At 48.0% G+C, this 14,939-nt stretch overlaps 1 protein-coding gene across 1 annotated transcript in view; it reads right to left on the bottom strand.

The window, feature by feature from the left end:
* LOC139219884 (SH3 and multiple ankyrin repeat domains protein 2-like) overlaps nucleotides 1–14,939 on the bottom strand; it is a 134,754-nt gene that overhangs the window by 68,206 nt on the left and 51,609 nt on the right. Inside the window, exon 10 of the mRNA XM_070852268.1 lies at nucleotides 6,676–7,111. Within this exon, the coding sequence (XP_070708369.1) occupies nucleotides 6,676–7,111 (436 nt within the window). The remainder of the gene's footprint in view (nucleotides 1–6,675; nucleotides 7,112–14,939) is intronic.

Genomic DNA, 14,939 nt, shown 5'->3' with positions numbered 1-14,939 from the left:
AATGCACCATTATCCTGTGCACCACAGCTGGAGGTGATCTGGCTCACACTGGGAGTACTTTAGAAATAATTACTGCACTGTTTTTAAACCTGGCCTCCACTTTTGCATTATTTTGGGGTCAAAACGACCAATAGGAACATCTGAATTAATCCTCAAGAGCAGCAAAGTCACAAAAAACACAACCAAACTATCTGATCCAGGTCCAACTCCTGAGTTCTGCAAGGTCAAACTACTTTTCTACAATAAAAATAACTTTTACCTATAATTCTCCTGGTCAGTAGAGTCTGGTGGCGGCTGATACTCTCCATAATGCTGTCAGACACCTCAAATAACAAACACGTTTAATGGATGAGAGACTCAGAACAACAATCTACTACTCGGAGGCATCTTATGAAGTCACCATTCACTCATGAGCAGCTTAGCATGTCCCCATATACACTCCTCACTAACAGTCAGGGATGTTCAGCTTTCAGGTGAAGTCTCAGGATGAACCTAAAATACATTCTAACCTTTCCAGGTGAACTTAATGTGACCTTCTCTAAACCTTTGAATGCACATGTCCAACTGTTCAGTGTCTCAGTACTTTCTGCACCAGCTGCTGTTCTCTAACAAGAAGCTTAACAGCAACATTCACAACAGGTTTGATCCATGAATCCACCAATACATTTCCTGCTTCAGTTAGAATTGGTATTTAAACAGTCCTCCTCATCCTGCTGTTCACATTCTGACATCATGAGACCAAGACGACACCTAACAGTTGATCAGCAGCACCTCAACACTGGAGGCTTCAAACAGGAAGTCCTCAGACGGAGGTGTTCACTGAGCTTAGAGGGTCACAGAGTGTCATCAGGAGGTTGGAACAGTGATACAGAGACTGGAAGAGTCACAGAAAGGAGAGGAGTGGACGTCCTTTGGCCACGTCCCAATTTATTGAGACACTGAACATGTTTTGTTGTGGTATACCTACCACTGTTGGTAGATTTTCTTTCAATAAATTGTTTAAGATGAATAAAATCACCAGTGCATGCTTCTACTTAAATGTCCTACTTTCATGATATAATATCACTGTAGCATTCACTTTTTACATTTTCCATATATTTCACCTGAAAGTCAAATATCCCTAACTTTAGTGAGTAGTGTATGTCATTGGTGCACAGTGGGTTCATCAGAGCTTCTTCGCTGAAAGCTGTTACCTGCCCTGAGAGACAAGCAGAAACAATGAGCTAAAGGGCCTAAGAGGCTCAGTAGAGCTGAGGGGAGCTGCACAGTGGGGCGATAACTAACTGTGGGAGTGTCGATCTGATCTGAGCCCAGCAGACTGGGAGGGTTTCGCCCACTAGAGGTGCTGTGGAACAATGGTTCTATCAGTCTGTGTCTCAAGCACACAGTGACGCCACCACACACATTCCTACCAACAGCTTCATGTTTTTCCAGGCGGTTGGTGGCAGCAAACCAGCAGCAGCTGAAGAAGGAAGAAGCTCAGTGCTAGAGAGTGAAGTTCCAACACTGAAGATGATCATCGACAGGACACACGATCTGATTTACTCTTTCTTATCTTGTTTTCTACGTTTTTTTTCTCACTTGGTCGTCTGTGTTTTATTGTTTCGTGCTTCGTGACAGGATCAGATCAATCAAGGGAGTTTTATAATCATGTCAAGCTCACAGAGGAAATCTTCTCTGTGGTGTGATCTTATTTTGTTTATCAGCCTTCAGGCCTCCGCTGCAGTGTGGTGTCTTCATGAGGTGGACACGGTGACGGTGCTTCCTGTGTGACGGCCCCCACCACGTCACGGCGGCACGGTAAAACACCTCGTCCTGTTCAAACTCAAAACAGCCGCGTGTTCGATCGTTAACAGGCTGTTAAGTCCTGCCAGCCTTCAGCTGTCCACAGATCTGTCTGTCCTGACAACGGACACATCTCATTTCTCACCACATCGAGCTGGGAAGCTGTTGCCATGACACCATGGGACTGACTGACAGCTGTCACTGTGTGTGTGTGTGTGTGTGTGTGTGTGTGTGACTGTGGGCTCACATGTGCATGCGTCAAACGACATGTCAAGCGGGAGTAAAGGGTTTCCGTGGAGATGTTGTCATGTGTGTGCGTGGGCGGAGGTTGGATGGGGAGGGAGGATGGGGAGGGAGGGGGGAGGGACTGTGGATAGGAGAGGAAGAAGAAACGACAGCAGGAGGAGAAAAGAGAGAAAGTGGGAGAATTGGGGGCAATAAAGTGCAGCTGGGGGGGAGGGAGGGAGGGAAGGGAGGGAGGGAGGGAGGGAGGGAGGGAGGGGCTCGGACCAACATCAGCAGGTCGTTTCCACGGAGACGTGTCATCATTAAATCTCAGTGATTTTAAAGCAAGTCAGACAATACTTGCATGTGATCATTACTGGGGTTTTAAAGTGGGACAATTATGCATCCATGGTGCCCTGGGGGGCAGGGGGGGGGGCACATAAATAGGTCTCAGTAGAAGTCCTAACCTGAATGTCCTCTGTGAAAGCATTATGTCATCATGCAGCCAACAGTGAGGCTCCACAGCACAGAGGAGGAAGTCTACTCTGATACACACACAGTGTGTGCTAGTGGGATCAATAGGATCAATCTGGTGTTGGGTTTTGACAATGAGAAAAATTTAAAACCTTTAAAACAATAATAATCATATAAATGTGCCCCCCCCCCTTCAGGAGCTCAGCAGGTCACTAATTGCCTGGTTTCTACAACTGGGCCAGGAGGAGATGTGACAGGACGCAGTGAGCAGGTTACAGACCTACATCATTAGTCAGTGAAGGATCCTCCTGCCCTCTGAACACACAGATTAACAGGTGTATCAGCTCTTTATTTTACCATGATGATCAATTCATCTGACAGCTTTAATGATGAACTCAGTTTTCCTTCAGTCCTTCAGTGTCAGTGACACTTTTCTGGAGCTCAAGGTGACTTTTTCTTCTGTTTTGTTGGACCAGCAGTCAAAAGTGACTCATTATCAAAACAGTTTTAATTAACTGGACTAACAGCGAATCACTGCAGCTCCACTATCAGTTCATCTGATAATCACTCTTTTGGTTTTCATTTTGTCTTTCAAAAGTCAGGAAATACTGACGTCCTGTCAAAACCTGAAGATATTCAACCTGCAAACCCAAAAAAAGGAGAAAATCCTGGAAGCGTGATCACATGACACACGAGGAATCTCTTCAGCACTTTAAACAAAGGCTGCAGCACAAACATCACAAGCAAAGCTATTTGATCAGAAAGTGTCATTCACTGTTACAGACTCACTGACACCACCACTGGGAGTGGTTTAAAGGATCTGGTGATCTGGTGATCTGGTGATCTGGTATCAAACTACCTGATGTCCAGAAGCAGAGGCATGTTTCACTCTGCAGCTCAAACAGCTCTTCTGTCGACTATTACAACCCCCCCCTCATGTCAGAAGACATGATGTGATGTTCACGTTACTGCCGAAGCAAAGGAAACTGTCCTCCCCCACTTCTCTGGCCCTTCTTTCATCTCCTCCGTCACTTGTCTTCCCTTAACTCCGTCCCCTCCACCCTCAACCTCCTCCTCCCTCTGCTCTTCATCCTAGTGCTGCTTCGTCTTCACATTTTCCCAATAATGCACTGTGCCTCTCCTCCCTCCTCTCCTCTCCTCTCCTCTCTCCTCTCCTCTCCTCCCTCCTCTGTCCTTTCTCCTCTCCTCCCTCCTCTCTCTGTCCTTTCTCCTCTCCTCTCTGTCCTTTCTCCTCTCCTCCCTCCTCTGTCCTCCCTCCTCTCCTCTCTCTGTCCTTTCTCCTCTCCTCCCTCCTCTGTCCTCCCTCCTCTCCTCTCCTCTCCTCCGTCCTCCCTCCTCTCCTCTCCTCTCCTCCCTCCTCCCCTCTGTCCTCTCTCCTCCCTCCTCTCCTCTGTCCTCTCTCCTCTCCTCTGTCCTCTCTCCTCTCCTCTGTCCTCCCTCCTCTCCTCTGTCCTCTCTCCGCCCTCCTCCCTCCTCTCCTCTTTCCTCTCCTCCCTCCTCTCCTCTTTGCTCTCCTCCCTCCTCTCCTCTTTGCTCTCCTCCCTCCTCTCCTCTTTCCTCTCCTCCCTCCTCTCCTCTCTCCTCTCCTCTGTCCTCCCTCCTCTCCTCTGTCCTCCCTCCTCTCCTCCCTCCTCTCCTCTTTCCTCTCCTCTCCTCTCCTCCCTCCTCTCCTCCATCCTCTCTCCTCTCCTCCCTCCCTCCTCCCTCCTCTCCTCCCTCCTCTCCTCCCTCCTCTCCTCTGTCCTCCCTCCTCTCCTCTCTCCTCTCCTCCCTCCCTCCTCCCTCCTCTCCTCCCTCCTCTCCTCCCTCCTCTCCTCTCCTCTGTCCTCCTCTCCTCTCCTCCCTCCTCTCCTCCATCCTCTCTCCTCTCCTCCCTCCCTCCTCCCTCCTCTCCTCCCTCCTCTCCTCCCTCCTCTCCTCTCCTCTCCTCCCTCCTCCCCTCTGTCCTCTCTCCTCCCTCCTCTCCTCTGTCCTCTCTCCTCTCCTCTGTCCTCTCTCCTCTCCTCTGTCCTCCCTCCTCTCCTCTGTCCTCTCTCCGCCCTCCTCCCTCCTCTCCTCTTTCCTCTCCTCCCTCCTCTCCTCTTTCCTCTCCTCCCTCCTCTCCTCTCTCCTCTCCTCTTTGCTCTCCTCCCTCCTCTCCTCTTTCCTCTCCTCCCTCCTCTCCTCTCTCCTCTCCTCTGTCCTCCCTCCTCTCCTCTGTCCTCCCTCCTCTCCTCCCTCCTCTCCTCTTTCCTCTCCTCTCCTCTCCTCCCTCCTCTCCTCCATCCTCTCTCCTCTCCTCCCTCCTCTCCTCCCTCCTCTCCTCTTTCCTCTCCTCCCTCCTCCCTCCTCTCCTCTCCTCTCCTCTCCTCTCCTCTCCTCTGTCCTCTCTCCTCCTCGACATTGGACAGAGGCAGAGCTACAGAGTGTGGGTAGTGTTGGTGCAGCAGAGTGCTTCCAAATGTGTCCATCTGCCAAGGATGAGGATGAGGAGGAGGAGGAGAGGGAGGAAGAGGAGGAGGAGGAGGAGGTAGAGTAAGAGGCCAGAGAGCGTCTTAATCGGGATTGACAGTTCTATCGCTCCAAGATAAACGTCTGTCGCACTTTAATCCTCCTCCGATCACATGCTCTCACACACACCACTGACAGACACACACACATTTACATGGTGGCATTTCTGAATGAACTCACACACACACACACACACACACACACACGGACCTAAAGTTAGACCGAGCTCTCCTACATGAAGTACATATACTGAACGCATGCAAACTTGCATGCATTTGCAAGTGTCTGTAGGGCAACCATAGCAACGGTTGCCATGGCTACTGTAGGAAGCCAGAGTCCTTTTGATGGCACGTTTCCCAGAGGAGCGCGTCATCTCGCATGGGGGGGGGGATGGTGGGAAAGGATGTATACTGTACATACAGTAAGTGAAGACTGCACACTGGGAGCTCCCACCCCCACAGCTGCCATCAGGGTGACCTTGCTTAAAGGCTTAGTTCACCCAAATTACCCGAACAAATACACAAACGAATACAGAATAAACATTTTTCTTTTCATGCAGAGAGTTTCAGGCTTCATGTGTGATTTCTGCCTCCAATAGAGGTGAAAGGAGTTTGTGTTCAGCGCAGCGTTGAAAAACTACATTAAAACAAGACTGATGGGGGCGCAGTTTCTACAGAGATGTACTTTATTTATTCAGGAAGCCTCATTCACTATGTTTATGTGTCACACTGTTCAAGTAAAATGATGCCTACATCACCAACAATGCAACTCTGCCGCTGACAGCTGGGTAGGGGATTCAGGTGTGTTATGCTAATAGCGGCTAATGTTGTGTTGTCCCTCAGCAGCAGGCTACAGAGATCTCACTTCTTTTGAATCTCTATGAATAATATCTGCATGTGAATCCAGAATCTGTAGGCAAGCCATTGGTTTCTGTTTGCGTGTTACTGAGTGGTACTGATCCGTCATGTCTGAGAGGACAATCAGCTATCATCTAATGAAGCTGCAGCTTTTTATTTTCTTGTTTTTATGAATTAATGATCTGCATTCATATGGGTCTTTGCCAGGATATTCATCCAGACATCTGCTAGGAGCCCTGGATCAGTGGCCCTCGTCCCCGAAGGCTAAACCGTCATCAGACGACAGCTAATGGCTTCTAACGTTGACTTTTTACCCTCAGCACTTTATTCTCTAACTTGTAGTGTTCAGCCACAACTGATGCTGACTGAAGTCACATCATTCAGGGCTCCACACAGCTCCGTCAGCAGACACTACAGGCAGTAAACAACTATTTTCATACGTACTAAAATTGGTGTAACTCCCCTTTATGTAACAAGGTTAGTCAGAGAAAGCTTTTCATGCACTGCAACAACCAGGTTATGGTCTATCTGAATGTATATCTATAAAGCCTGTAGATTTCTCCAGACCAAACTGTCTCTGGACAGGCAAGTGTAGAAGTGATGGTGGTGACATCTTAAAGGTGACGGCAGAGAGCCGTCCCTGACCAGCTCACAGCTGTGCCGGAAGATGGCGGCTAAATATTGACAGTAATATGTGTGTGAGTCATGAGTTCACCTCTGACATCCAGGTTAGTCATTCTGGATGTCGTGAAGAGAAACAGACGGACACCTCAGACTGTCCCTGCTTCCCTCTGACTCACTCACACTCAGACTCTCCACTCACCTGGGCTGGCGCTGTGAAGGTAAAGCCCGTCGGGCCTCCTCCCCCAGCCGGCTGAGGGAGGGAGACCGGCTCCTCGCCCCCCTCCCCATGGTCCGGACCACCACGTTGCCATTGGGGCTGCCGCTGGGCATCTGCTGGAGCAGCTGGGGTGACAGGCTGCGATGTAATGCTGAGGAGCCAGGCTGCGAGTGACCCTGCTGGGGGGCCCTGTGCAGGTGGGGCTGGGCGTGTTGGTGCTGCTGCAGATGGGGGGCCCAGTTGCCAGGAGAACCGTGCTGCTGCTGGTACTGGCTGACTGTTAGGTTGTTGTCGCTGTTGGAGCGCAGGAGGACCCGCGGCGCTGACAACGAGGAGGGGGACTGGTCGTTTCCGCTGCCGTTGCCAGAAGACGGACCCCGGCGGCGTTTGGAGTAGGCTGGAGCCTCACGGAAAGGCACTGCAGAGGAACGAGGGACGTCTATTAGAAAAGTGCTTGTGTGTCTTTAAATGATGAAGGATGAGACATAGCTGAGAACACATGATCCTCAGTGAGCTGAAGCTGTAGTTTAACCTGAACTGGTGAGATCAGTTCAAGTGATCATTCCAAAAATAACAGAAAAGAACTTGCAGATAAAAAAAAAACAGATAAAAACATTTGGCTTAAATACGTGCAGATCCACAAACACACTCATATTGTTTGCTTAACAAGAAACTTTATTCCTATTAAAAACACATTCTTTGTTCATATTCTCATCAGTAAAAGAAATCACCACTAGGATTTTTCTATGTGAGTGTGTGACTGATGATAAAGGGCCCCTAACCCTGACCTCTCAACCATTATCAGAGGAAATGTCACACTGACCTTGGTTCTCTGGTGTCTCTAATAACAACCACACCATTTGTCAGTCACCCAGTGTAAAAGGTGGCAGAATCTGCGGTACAGTACCGCCTGTTTGAATCCTGCAGCCGCTCCACTAATACATGGTTAGAACACGAGCTGGCTGGAGAACTGAAATGCTTTTTTTTTTTTTTTTTTTCCCTCCAAGAATCAAGAGCGTTAAAATCAAAGCGCTGCTGTACGTTTCTATTTTCTGCACCTGCTCTTCTTGTGCAGGGTCACAGGGAGCTGGAGTCTCTACCAGCAACAACATCTGCACCAGCAGCATGAGTGCTGATCACATGGAGTGAGTGCATGCACACACTCACACACACTCACACAGCAAATTTAAATCTGTTAGCTGAAATAAATTGAGGGATTAATAATAATAATAATCCGTAACATCAATACCTTGACTATCTTTAAATCACAACTATCACTCTGCAGATCTCCCCCTTTTTTAAACTTGTTTTTTCACTGTTTGTTTTTATCTGTCTTGTACGGTGTCCTTGGGTGTTTTTAAATAAAATGTATTATTATTATTATAAATTGAGGGATTGATCACTTTAGAGACACAACTGACGGCGTAATGAGAGAAATACAACTTTAAAGCCGCAGTGTTAGTTTGAGGAGAGTCACACGAGCTGTGGTCCAGACTGCTAAATGCTAAATGGTCACCCATTCACACATCATTCATACAGGAGGAATGTCATTAGGAGGAGACTGTTCTTTCTTTCACACACATTCACACACTGAAGCTGCTTCAGGAGTAAGTTGGGGTTCAGTGTCTCCAAGGACACTTCAACATGTTGACCCATAGGAGCTGGGGATCGAACCCCCGACCTTCTGATTGACTCACAGCCGCCCCGACTGGCTTCACATGATCTTTGTGGTACAGCATGATAGAAATCAATGCTAATGAATAATTAATGAATAACTAATTCAATTAATTTGCATACCCTAGTTTTGCACTGATGTAAAGGTCGACATGGATACTTGTCGTTGTCGCTCCCTCCTCTTCCTCGTTTTGCGACTACAACAGCTAAACAGACCGTTTCATGGTCCTTCACTGTACGTAAGGCACCAAATGGGGGGGCACCACCACCCTGGACACGGTGCATGCTGTTTTTAAAATCAATCAATCTGAGAAAATACCAATCAGCAGGCTGATGTCACCACAAGTGATTCAGGCAGCAACAAACAGCACAAAACATCGTATTGCCGTCCCTGATCGATGTAGTGCCGTCAGTCAGAGTCCAACCTCAGCTGGAGGATAACGGATTAAAACGTTCTTGCTTTTTAATGCTGTTCACCATCTCAGGTCAGTGTTAACACTGCTGCTGTCAGACAGTTCAGATCAGTATCTATTCTAGTTTTATTTTCACATCCAGTGGTGTTCTGACATTACTTGATCTTTCAAATTGATATGTTATATATTGCAATCTTTCCTGCTAAATACTGTTCGCACCCTTTACATTCACTGTCTTCCCTTCCCACGTGAGAGACCAAGTTCGTGCTCGTCTCAGGCTGTGGGTATAACTACATGACACTAGCAACCTAAAATGACAAGTTGTGACAAAGCCTTGGGTCGTGAGCAGGCTCTCCAGGTGAATGGTTGTAGAAATGTACAGAGCACCTGTTCGACATGTGTCTTTTACTGCATGTTCTTTTGCAGCAATTTAGCCACTGGGCGCCGACCATGACGACGGTGATTGGTTTAAATACATACAAGCAAAGCGGAGCATTTTTCCTCCTGTAACAGGATGATTATGGGGTCAGACATGCTGGTTTCTGCAGCACGGCGTTAAAAGGAAGTGTGGAAAACACTGAATCCATGCCAGTGTGTCCAGCCATCCTTCACACACACTTTATGGCTCAAATACAATTACCATCACTACTTCTGATAATAACAATCATTTCCGTATCAGACTGTATGTGAAGAGCAGCTGTGAGACACAACGCACGGCTGGGATGGAGAACACTATATGTGCAAACGGATTAACTGGTGCTCTGAGTTCTGGACTTTATCCATAAAACCGCTGACATTCTGATGCTCATTAATTCCCACTAGCTGAGCACATACTGTACAATCATTTGCATAATAAAAGGGGTGTCTATCCCTCTTGCAACTGTGGTATTTCATTCTTGGGAGCACTCGGTCACACTTTAATTAGCCAGTGCATCGACCACATCTGCATTATCTGCCTGGAAGGTGGAGACGGTGAGAACTGTGACTGGTCGGCTTGGGCTGATGGAGATTATTGGCGTTTGAAGACAACACTAGAGTGTAACCTTCTCCTTTTCAGTGGCACACATCCATCCATTATCTCCCGTTTATCCGGGGTCGGGTTGCGATGGCAACAGGTCAAGCACTCCAGACGCCCTCCTCCTGAGCAACGCTTTCCAGCTCCCCCTGGGGGATCCTGAGGCGTCCCGAGGCCAGATGAGAGATGTAATCCCTCCAGTGGGTTCTGGGTCTGCCCCGGGGTCTCCTCCCAGAGGGACAAGTCTGGAAAACCACCCAGGAGGCGTCCTGACTAGATGCCCGAACCACCTCAACTGGCTCCTTTCGATGTGAAGGAGCAGCAGCACTACTCCGCAGCACTACTCCGAGCTCCTCACCCTCAGAGCTCCTCACCCTCAGAGCTCCTCAGAGCTCATGACCTCAGGTGAGGGTTGGAACGTGGATCGACTGGTAAATCAAGAGCTTCTCCTTCCGGCTCAGCTCCCTCTTCCCCACAACGCTCCAGTGCATCGCCGGCATCACTGCTGACGCCGCACCGAGCCGTCCGTCCATCTCGCGCTCCATTTTACCCTCACTGGTGAACAACACCTCCTCCACTCGGGGCAGCAACTCACTCCCAACCCAGCACACATCCAGCAAAGCCATGTCCACTGTAAACCCTCTGAACGATGTGATCACATGGCAGCGGTGTCCCTCACGGTCATGAGAATGGGTCATTAAAAGGTTACCTGGACGTAACTCCAGTTCTATGAGTGGAAAATATAATCAAACCTTATCACGTGTGATTGATCCATCTGACTCTAAACTAGAAATGCCAGCCAAAGATGGCACTGCGGTTAAGCCTTTGCATAAAATCTAAACCCAGATTAAGCCATCGGTGTGCTCTGCTGGAGGCACAGTGTGTATCAGGACTGGTGCACCACAGGGAGGGAGGTGAGAGGACGTGTTAACAGCTTACCTTTTCTTCGGATGTGCTATTTTTTTCCTCTTAGTGACGTCAGACTTGCTTGGAGACCATGTGCACACATACACGTCCATCCATCCATCTATCTATCCATCCATCAGCCCTCATGTCCCTTCTCTGCTGTTATTGCACATGTCCTGAGTTTTTTTTTCTTCTTCTCATCCATCCATCAAAATCTAATCTCTACCTCTCCGACTACGTGGGCCCTCTCCAACACAAGGCAGCTAAAGCCAATAAAGAAAGGATATAATTGTCTCTCCCATACACATACAGCAGCTCAGACACACAGGAAATATTGAACTGAGACTGGTGATTGGCCATGTCTCTCTCTCTCTCTCTCTCTCTCTCTCTGTCTGACCATCATTAGCATGATTATGAGGATTACATGAGCAGAGCTGAGTTCCTCCGGCCCCCGCTGCCTGCACTATACTGTCGGACCGAACAAGCGATGGAGGTTGGCCTTGATTTCCCCATGGATACATTCCTCCATTAAACTCCGAGATGACGAGCCTATAACTGCCATCGCCGGCTCTGCTCGGTGCAGGGAGAGCAGAACAGGGCCTGCAGCCACTCCAATAAGCATCACCTGATTGGGGGGTTGATTAATACGGCGGCACCAGGCCAGCGTCATCGCCGGTTAGACGTGGAGCAGTTTCCTGCTGTTCGCTTCCTGGCAGCCCGAACATCTGAGGGGGGATTCACTGAGTCATTATCACTCTCCCAGGCTAATATCTCAGACCTTTCTCTCTCTCTGTGTGTCTACAGCAGACGTGTTGATGAAGAGAAGAGGTGCTAAAATCTAATGAGCTAGCACATTTAGGAGCTAGCAGGCTCTGTGTGCGAGTCCCTGAGGTGCATGTGGCCTCCAAGCTGGTGGGGCAGGTTTGGACTGTGGCTGGACTTCCTCTCTCCATCGCTCCCTCTGCCCCTGAATCTCTCGCACACAAACCACTGCCAGGAATTAATTATCAAGTAAAAAGGGGTTGAGGAGCGAAAACAATCCGAGCTTCTTACGTAACAGTTGGAAAAGCAATCAGTGGAATCTGTATAATTAAACGCTCTTGAAACACAGAAAGCATGTCAGAGGTCAGCGAGTGTGGAAACACTCAGCCACGCTAAGTGATGATGTTGACATTACGCTAATACACTGGGTTGTTGCACGAGGACGGCTTTTTGCCCCCCAGCAGTCCGGTCGGTGTGCTGATCGTAAAGTGATATCAAGGTTAAATCTTCACATTTATGACCTACAGGCTGCCACTGTTGCTGGTATTTTTAGCACTGAGCCGCCTGGATTGGATGACTTTGACGAACACCTGGTTCACACGGGGACAAACAGCAAGAAGGCCAGATTATAGAGGATGGCCATCTGTAGACCCCAGAGCCTCTGAGGATCTCTGTGAAGGGGACGGGTTTAGACATTCAAAGTTCTTTTCTTTATGTTAATTTAAGTTATTGATCTGGATGCACTTTAAACAGGAACACTTTCAGTTAACTATTTTAAAATAAAAACATTCATTGGGCAACTTTGCCCCATCAAAGTATAAAAAAAGTTATGCACTACTCAAACCCACCAGACTCCAGTGACAATAGCAGTAATTTTAGCTTGCAGAACAAAGCAGTGGCTGGTGTACCACTGCCTCCATTTGTCTGTGTCCTGCTGTGTTATACAAACATTGTGTTGGATCCAAACTAACCCTTTAAAAACACCAAAGTCACACAACATCACAAACAAACTAAGTGAAGACGGCAGCAGACCAGCAGCTCCACTGTAAAATCACTGTTTTTGTTAATGGAGTCTGGTGGGCTTTGAACCAAGTGATCTTGTTCAACAAAAAGAATCTTACAGGTCCACCTCTGTAGGGATGATATCCGTAATGCTGTCAGACACTTTGGATAACGAGCAGTGGATGTGCTTTGAACTGGTGTAATTGCCCCACAGAATTACACTGCAGCCATTACAGCTTGTTTGCCGGCTGAGGTGATCCACTGGATCTGTCAGTTCGGGCCCAAAATACATAAAAACAGCTGGTGTTGTACCTTATTGCTGTACTTTGATTTAATATATAACATCTCCAAAGCAGCTGCCATGCACACACCCAGTCTGCTAAAACTGATGTCCAACTGTGTGCCTTCCAATGATAGATCGAATCGATCAGAAGCTGTTTATATTTTCCTCATGCTGAGATTAGATTTTAGGATGAATGACAACCCACAAAGACTAAAAGCCCCACACAGGAGGAAGGAGCACACACTGCATCATCACAAAGAGTTTGTCTGACTAGTTCTTGTCTCTATCTTTTGTTTTTTCAGCACTCCATCCCTTCATCAGACACCGACAGTAGAGGAAAGACAGGGGATGAAGGGAGAGACATGGAGGACAAGCAGCAAAGCTCCCCGGCCGGACGTGAACTGGGGGTCTTGTGATTCACGAGGCCACCGGGGCGCCTTCTCACTTTACTAATTTATGCTGCAATCGGCACAGAAAAGGAAGAAACAGAGCAAAAAAAACACTAAATTTGGATGAGAGAGTGAATAGAGGACAAACTCTGCAGGACCGAGAGCTTCATCAGGTTAACTTGAGCTGAGATGCTGCTCTCTGTCGTCACATCGCTCATCATCACGCCTGCTCACACCCGTGATGTAACAGACAGGCTTAAAGTGACCTCCAGGTCAAAAGGCTAATTATTTAAATGGTTAAGCACCACACACGTGTGATCTTCACCTCCAGACTGTCATCAACAGCAGCGATGATGAAGCTGAACATCGTCTCCGATCAACAGGAGACACTTCCATGTTCAATATGATCTTTCTCAAACTTCAGCCAAAGCTGAGCAGATCTTTCACCATGTTTCATTTTTGTATTTGAACTTTTGCTCATTACCTTTCATTAACTGCGTGTGAAGAGCTCTGTAACTTCTTTTAAAGAAGCGCCATCTAAATAGAATAACATATTAACAGATGAATGAATCGATTGGTTCTTCTTCCCTTCACTTCAGAGCAGATCAGAAGGTCTTATGGACACTTAGAGAAGACAGCGGCGTCAGACCAGAGGAGGTCTCCATCACTTGTTCTTTCTTCTCGTGTCGTCAACAGTTAAAATCATAAAGTTATCGACGGTTCAGCAACATTTGTGGAGGAAATTCACCCGTCAGGTGGAGCTGTTAAGGTTGGGTGAGTGGAAGTGGCTCCATCTGGCTGCTGTTGGAGTCTTGAGGCCGGCGGTGCACCAAGTGTAATCTGATGTGGTTTAAAACTAGTGCAGGACAAGTGTCTGTGTTCTCAGATATGGTTTAGCAGGAGAGGCTCTAAAGGAAACCCTTCACACTGAGCTGTGTTCCCACCGGCAGGAGACGTCAGACTCTCCACACCGTGCTGATTACACGTCCAGATCTGACAGCCGTTTAGACCAACGCTGCTCCGTGCTCTCGTGTAGCCGCTCTAATGACTTCAGGACGTTCCTTAAAGCCCGGAGGACATTTCCTCTTGGTTCACTTGAGCCGAGAACAAAGCCCCCTCCCTATCTGAGCGCCTTCATGTCATATGTGTGAATACAAAATGATGTCCTGTGTGTGTTTAGGGGAAGGACGGGGGGCAGCAAGCAGCCAGAGGGAGGCACTTTACATACATTTCCTGGTGTCGCCTGTTCTGACGAGGTGACAGATGGGTAAATTACAGCCATGTGAAACTACTCTGTCAGCTGTGACGCAAAGCGCTGATGATTCATACGTCCCCCGAAGCTCAAATTAGTGCTCGCAGTATTTATAGTTTGGATTATTTCAGATTAAGTTTTACATTTAGTGTTGTGAGACTTTAGAGTCAGCATCAACAATCATCACCTGGGGGGGGCAAACCTCCCAGTCTGTCCGTTTGGGATCTTTGCAATAAATCCCAGCATGTGAAGCTTAAGAGATCAGATCTGATAAAGAGCGCTCAGAAAAACCTAAGTTCTAGTGCAGAACCCATCGCCACAGACGTTTAGATCACTGCTGTCAGGATTTGTGAATTTCCCCACAAAGACACACACAGGACCAGAGCGTAGGACACTAAAAACACTGTTCTTCTCCTAATAAAAGTGTCTTTAGTGGCTCAGGTTCCTCACTGACATCCTAAAACTCTTCTTCCTGCTGCACTTTGGTACCAACTTGCAACTTTTGCAAACGTCTCACAGAAGGGAGCCTCACTGAGCTGCTCTATTAAAC

Source organism: Pempheris klunzingeri, chromosome 1, assembly GCF_042242105.1.
Source record: "Pempheris klunzingeri isolate RE-2024b chromosome 1, fPemKlu1.hap1, whole genome shotgun sequence".
Lineage (NCBI taxonomy): Eukaryota > Metazoa > Chordata > Actinopteri > Acropomatiformes > Pempheridae > Pempheris > Pempheris klunzingeri.
Note: the sequence above shows the minus strand (reverse complement) of the source record. Positions and strands in the feature narration are given on the sequence as shown.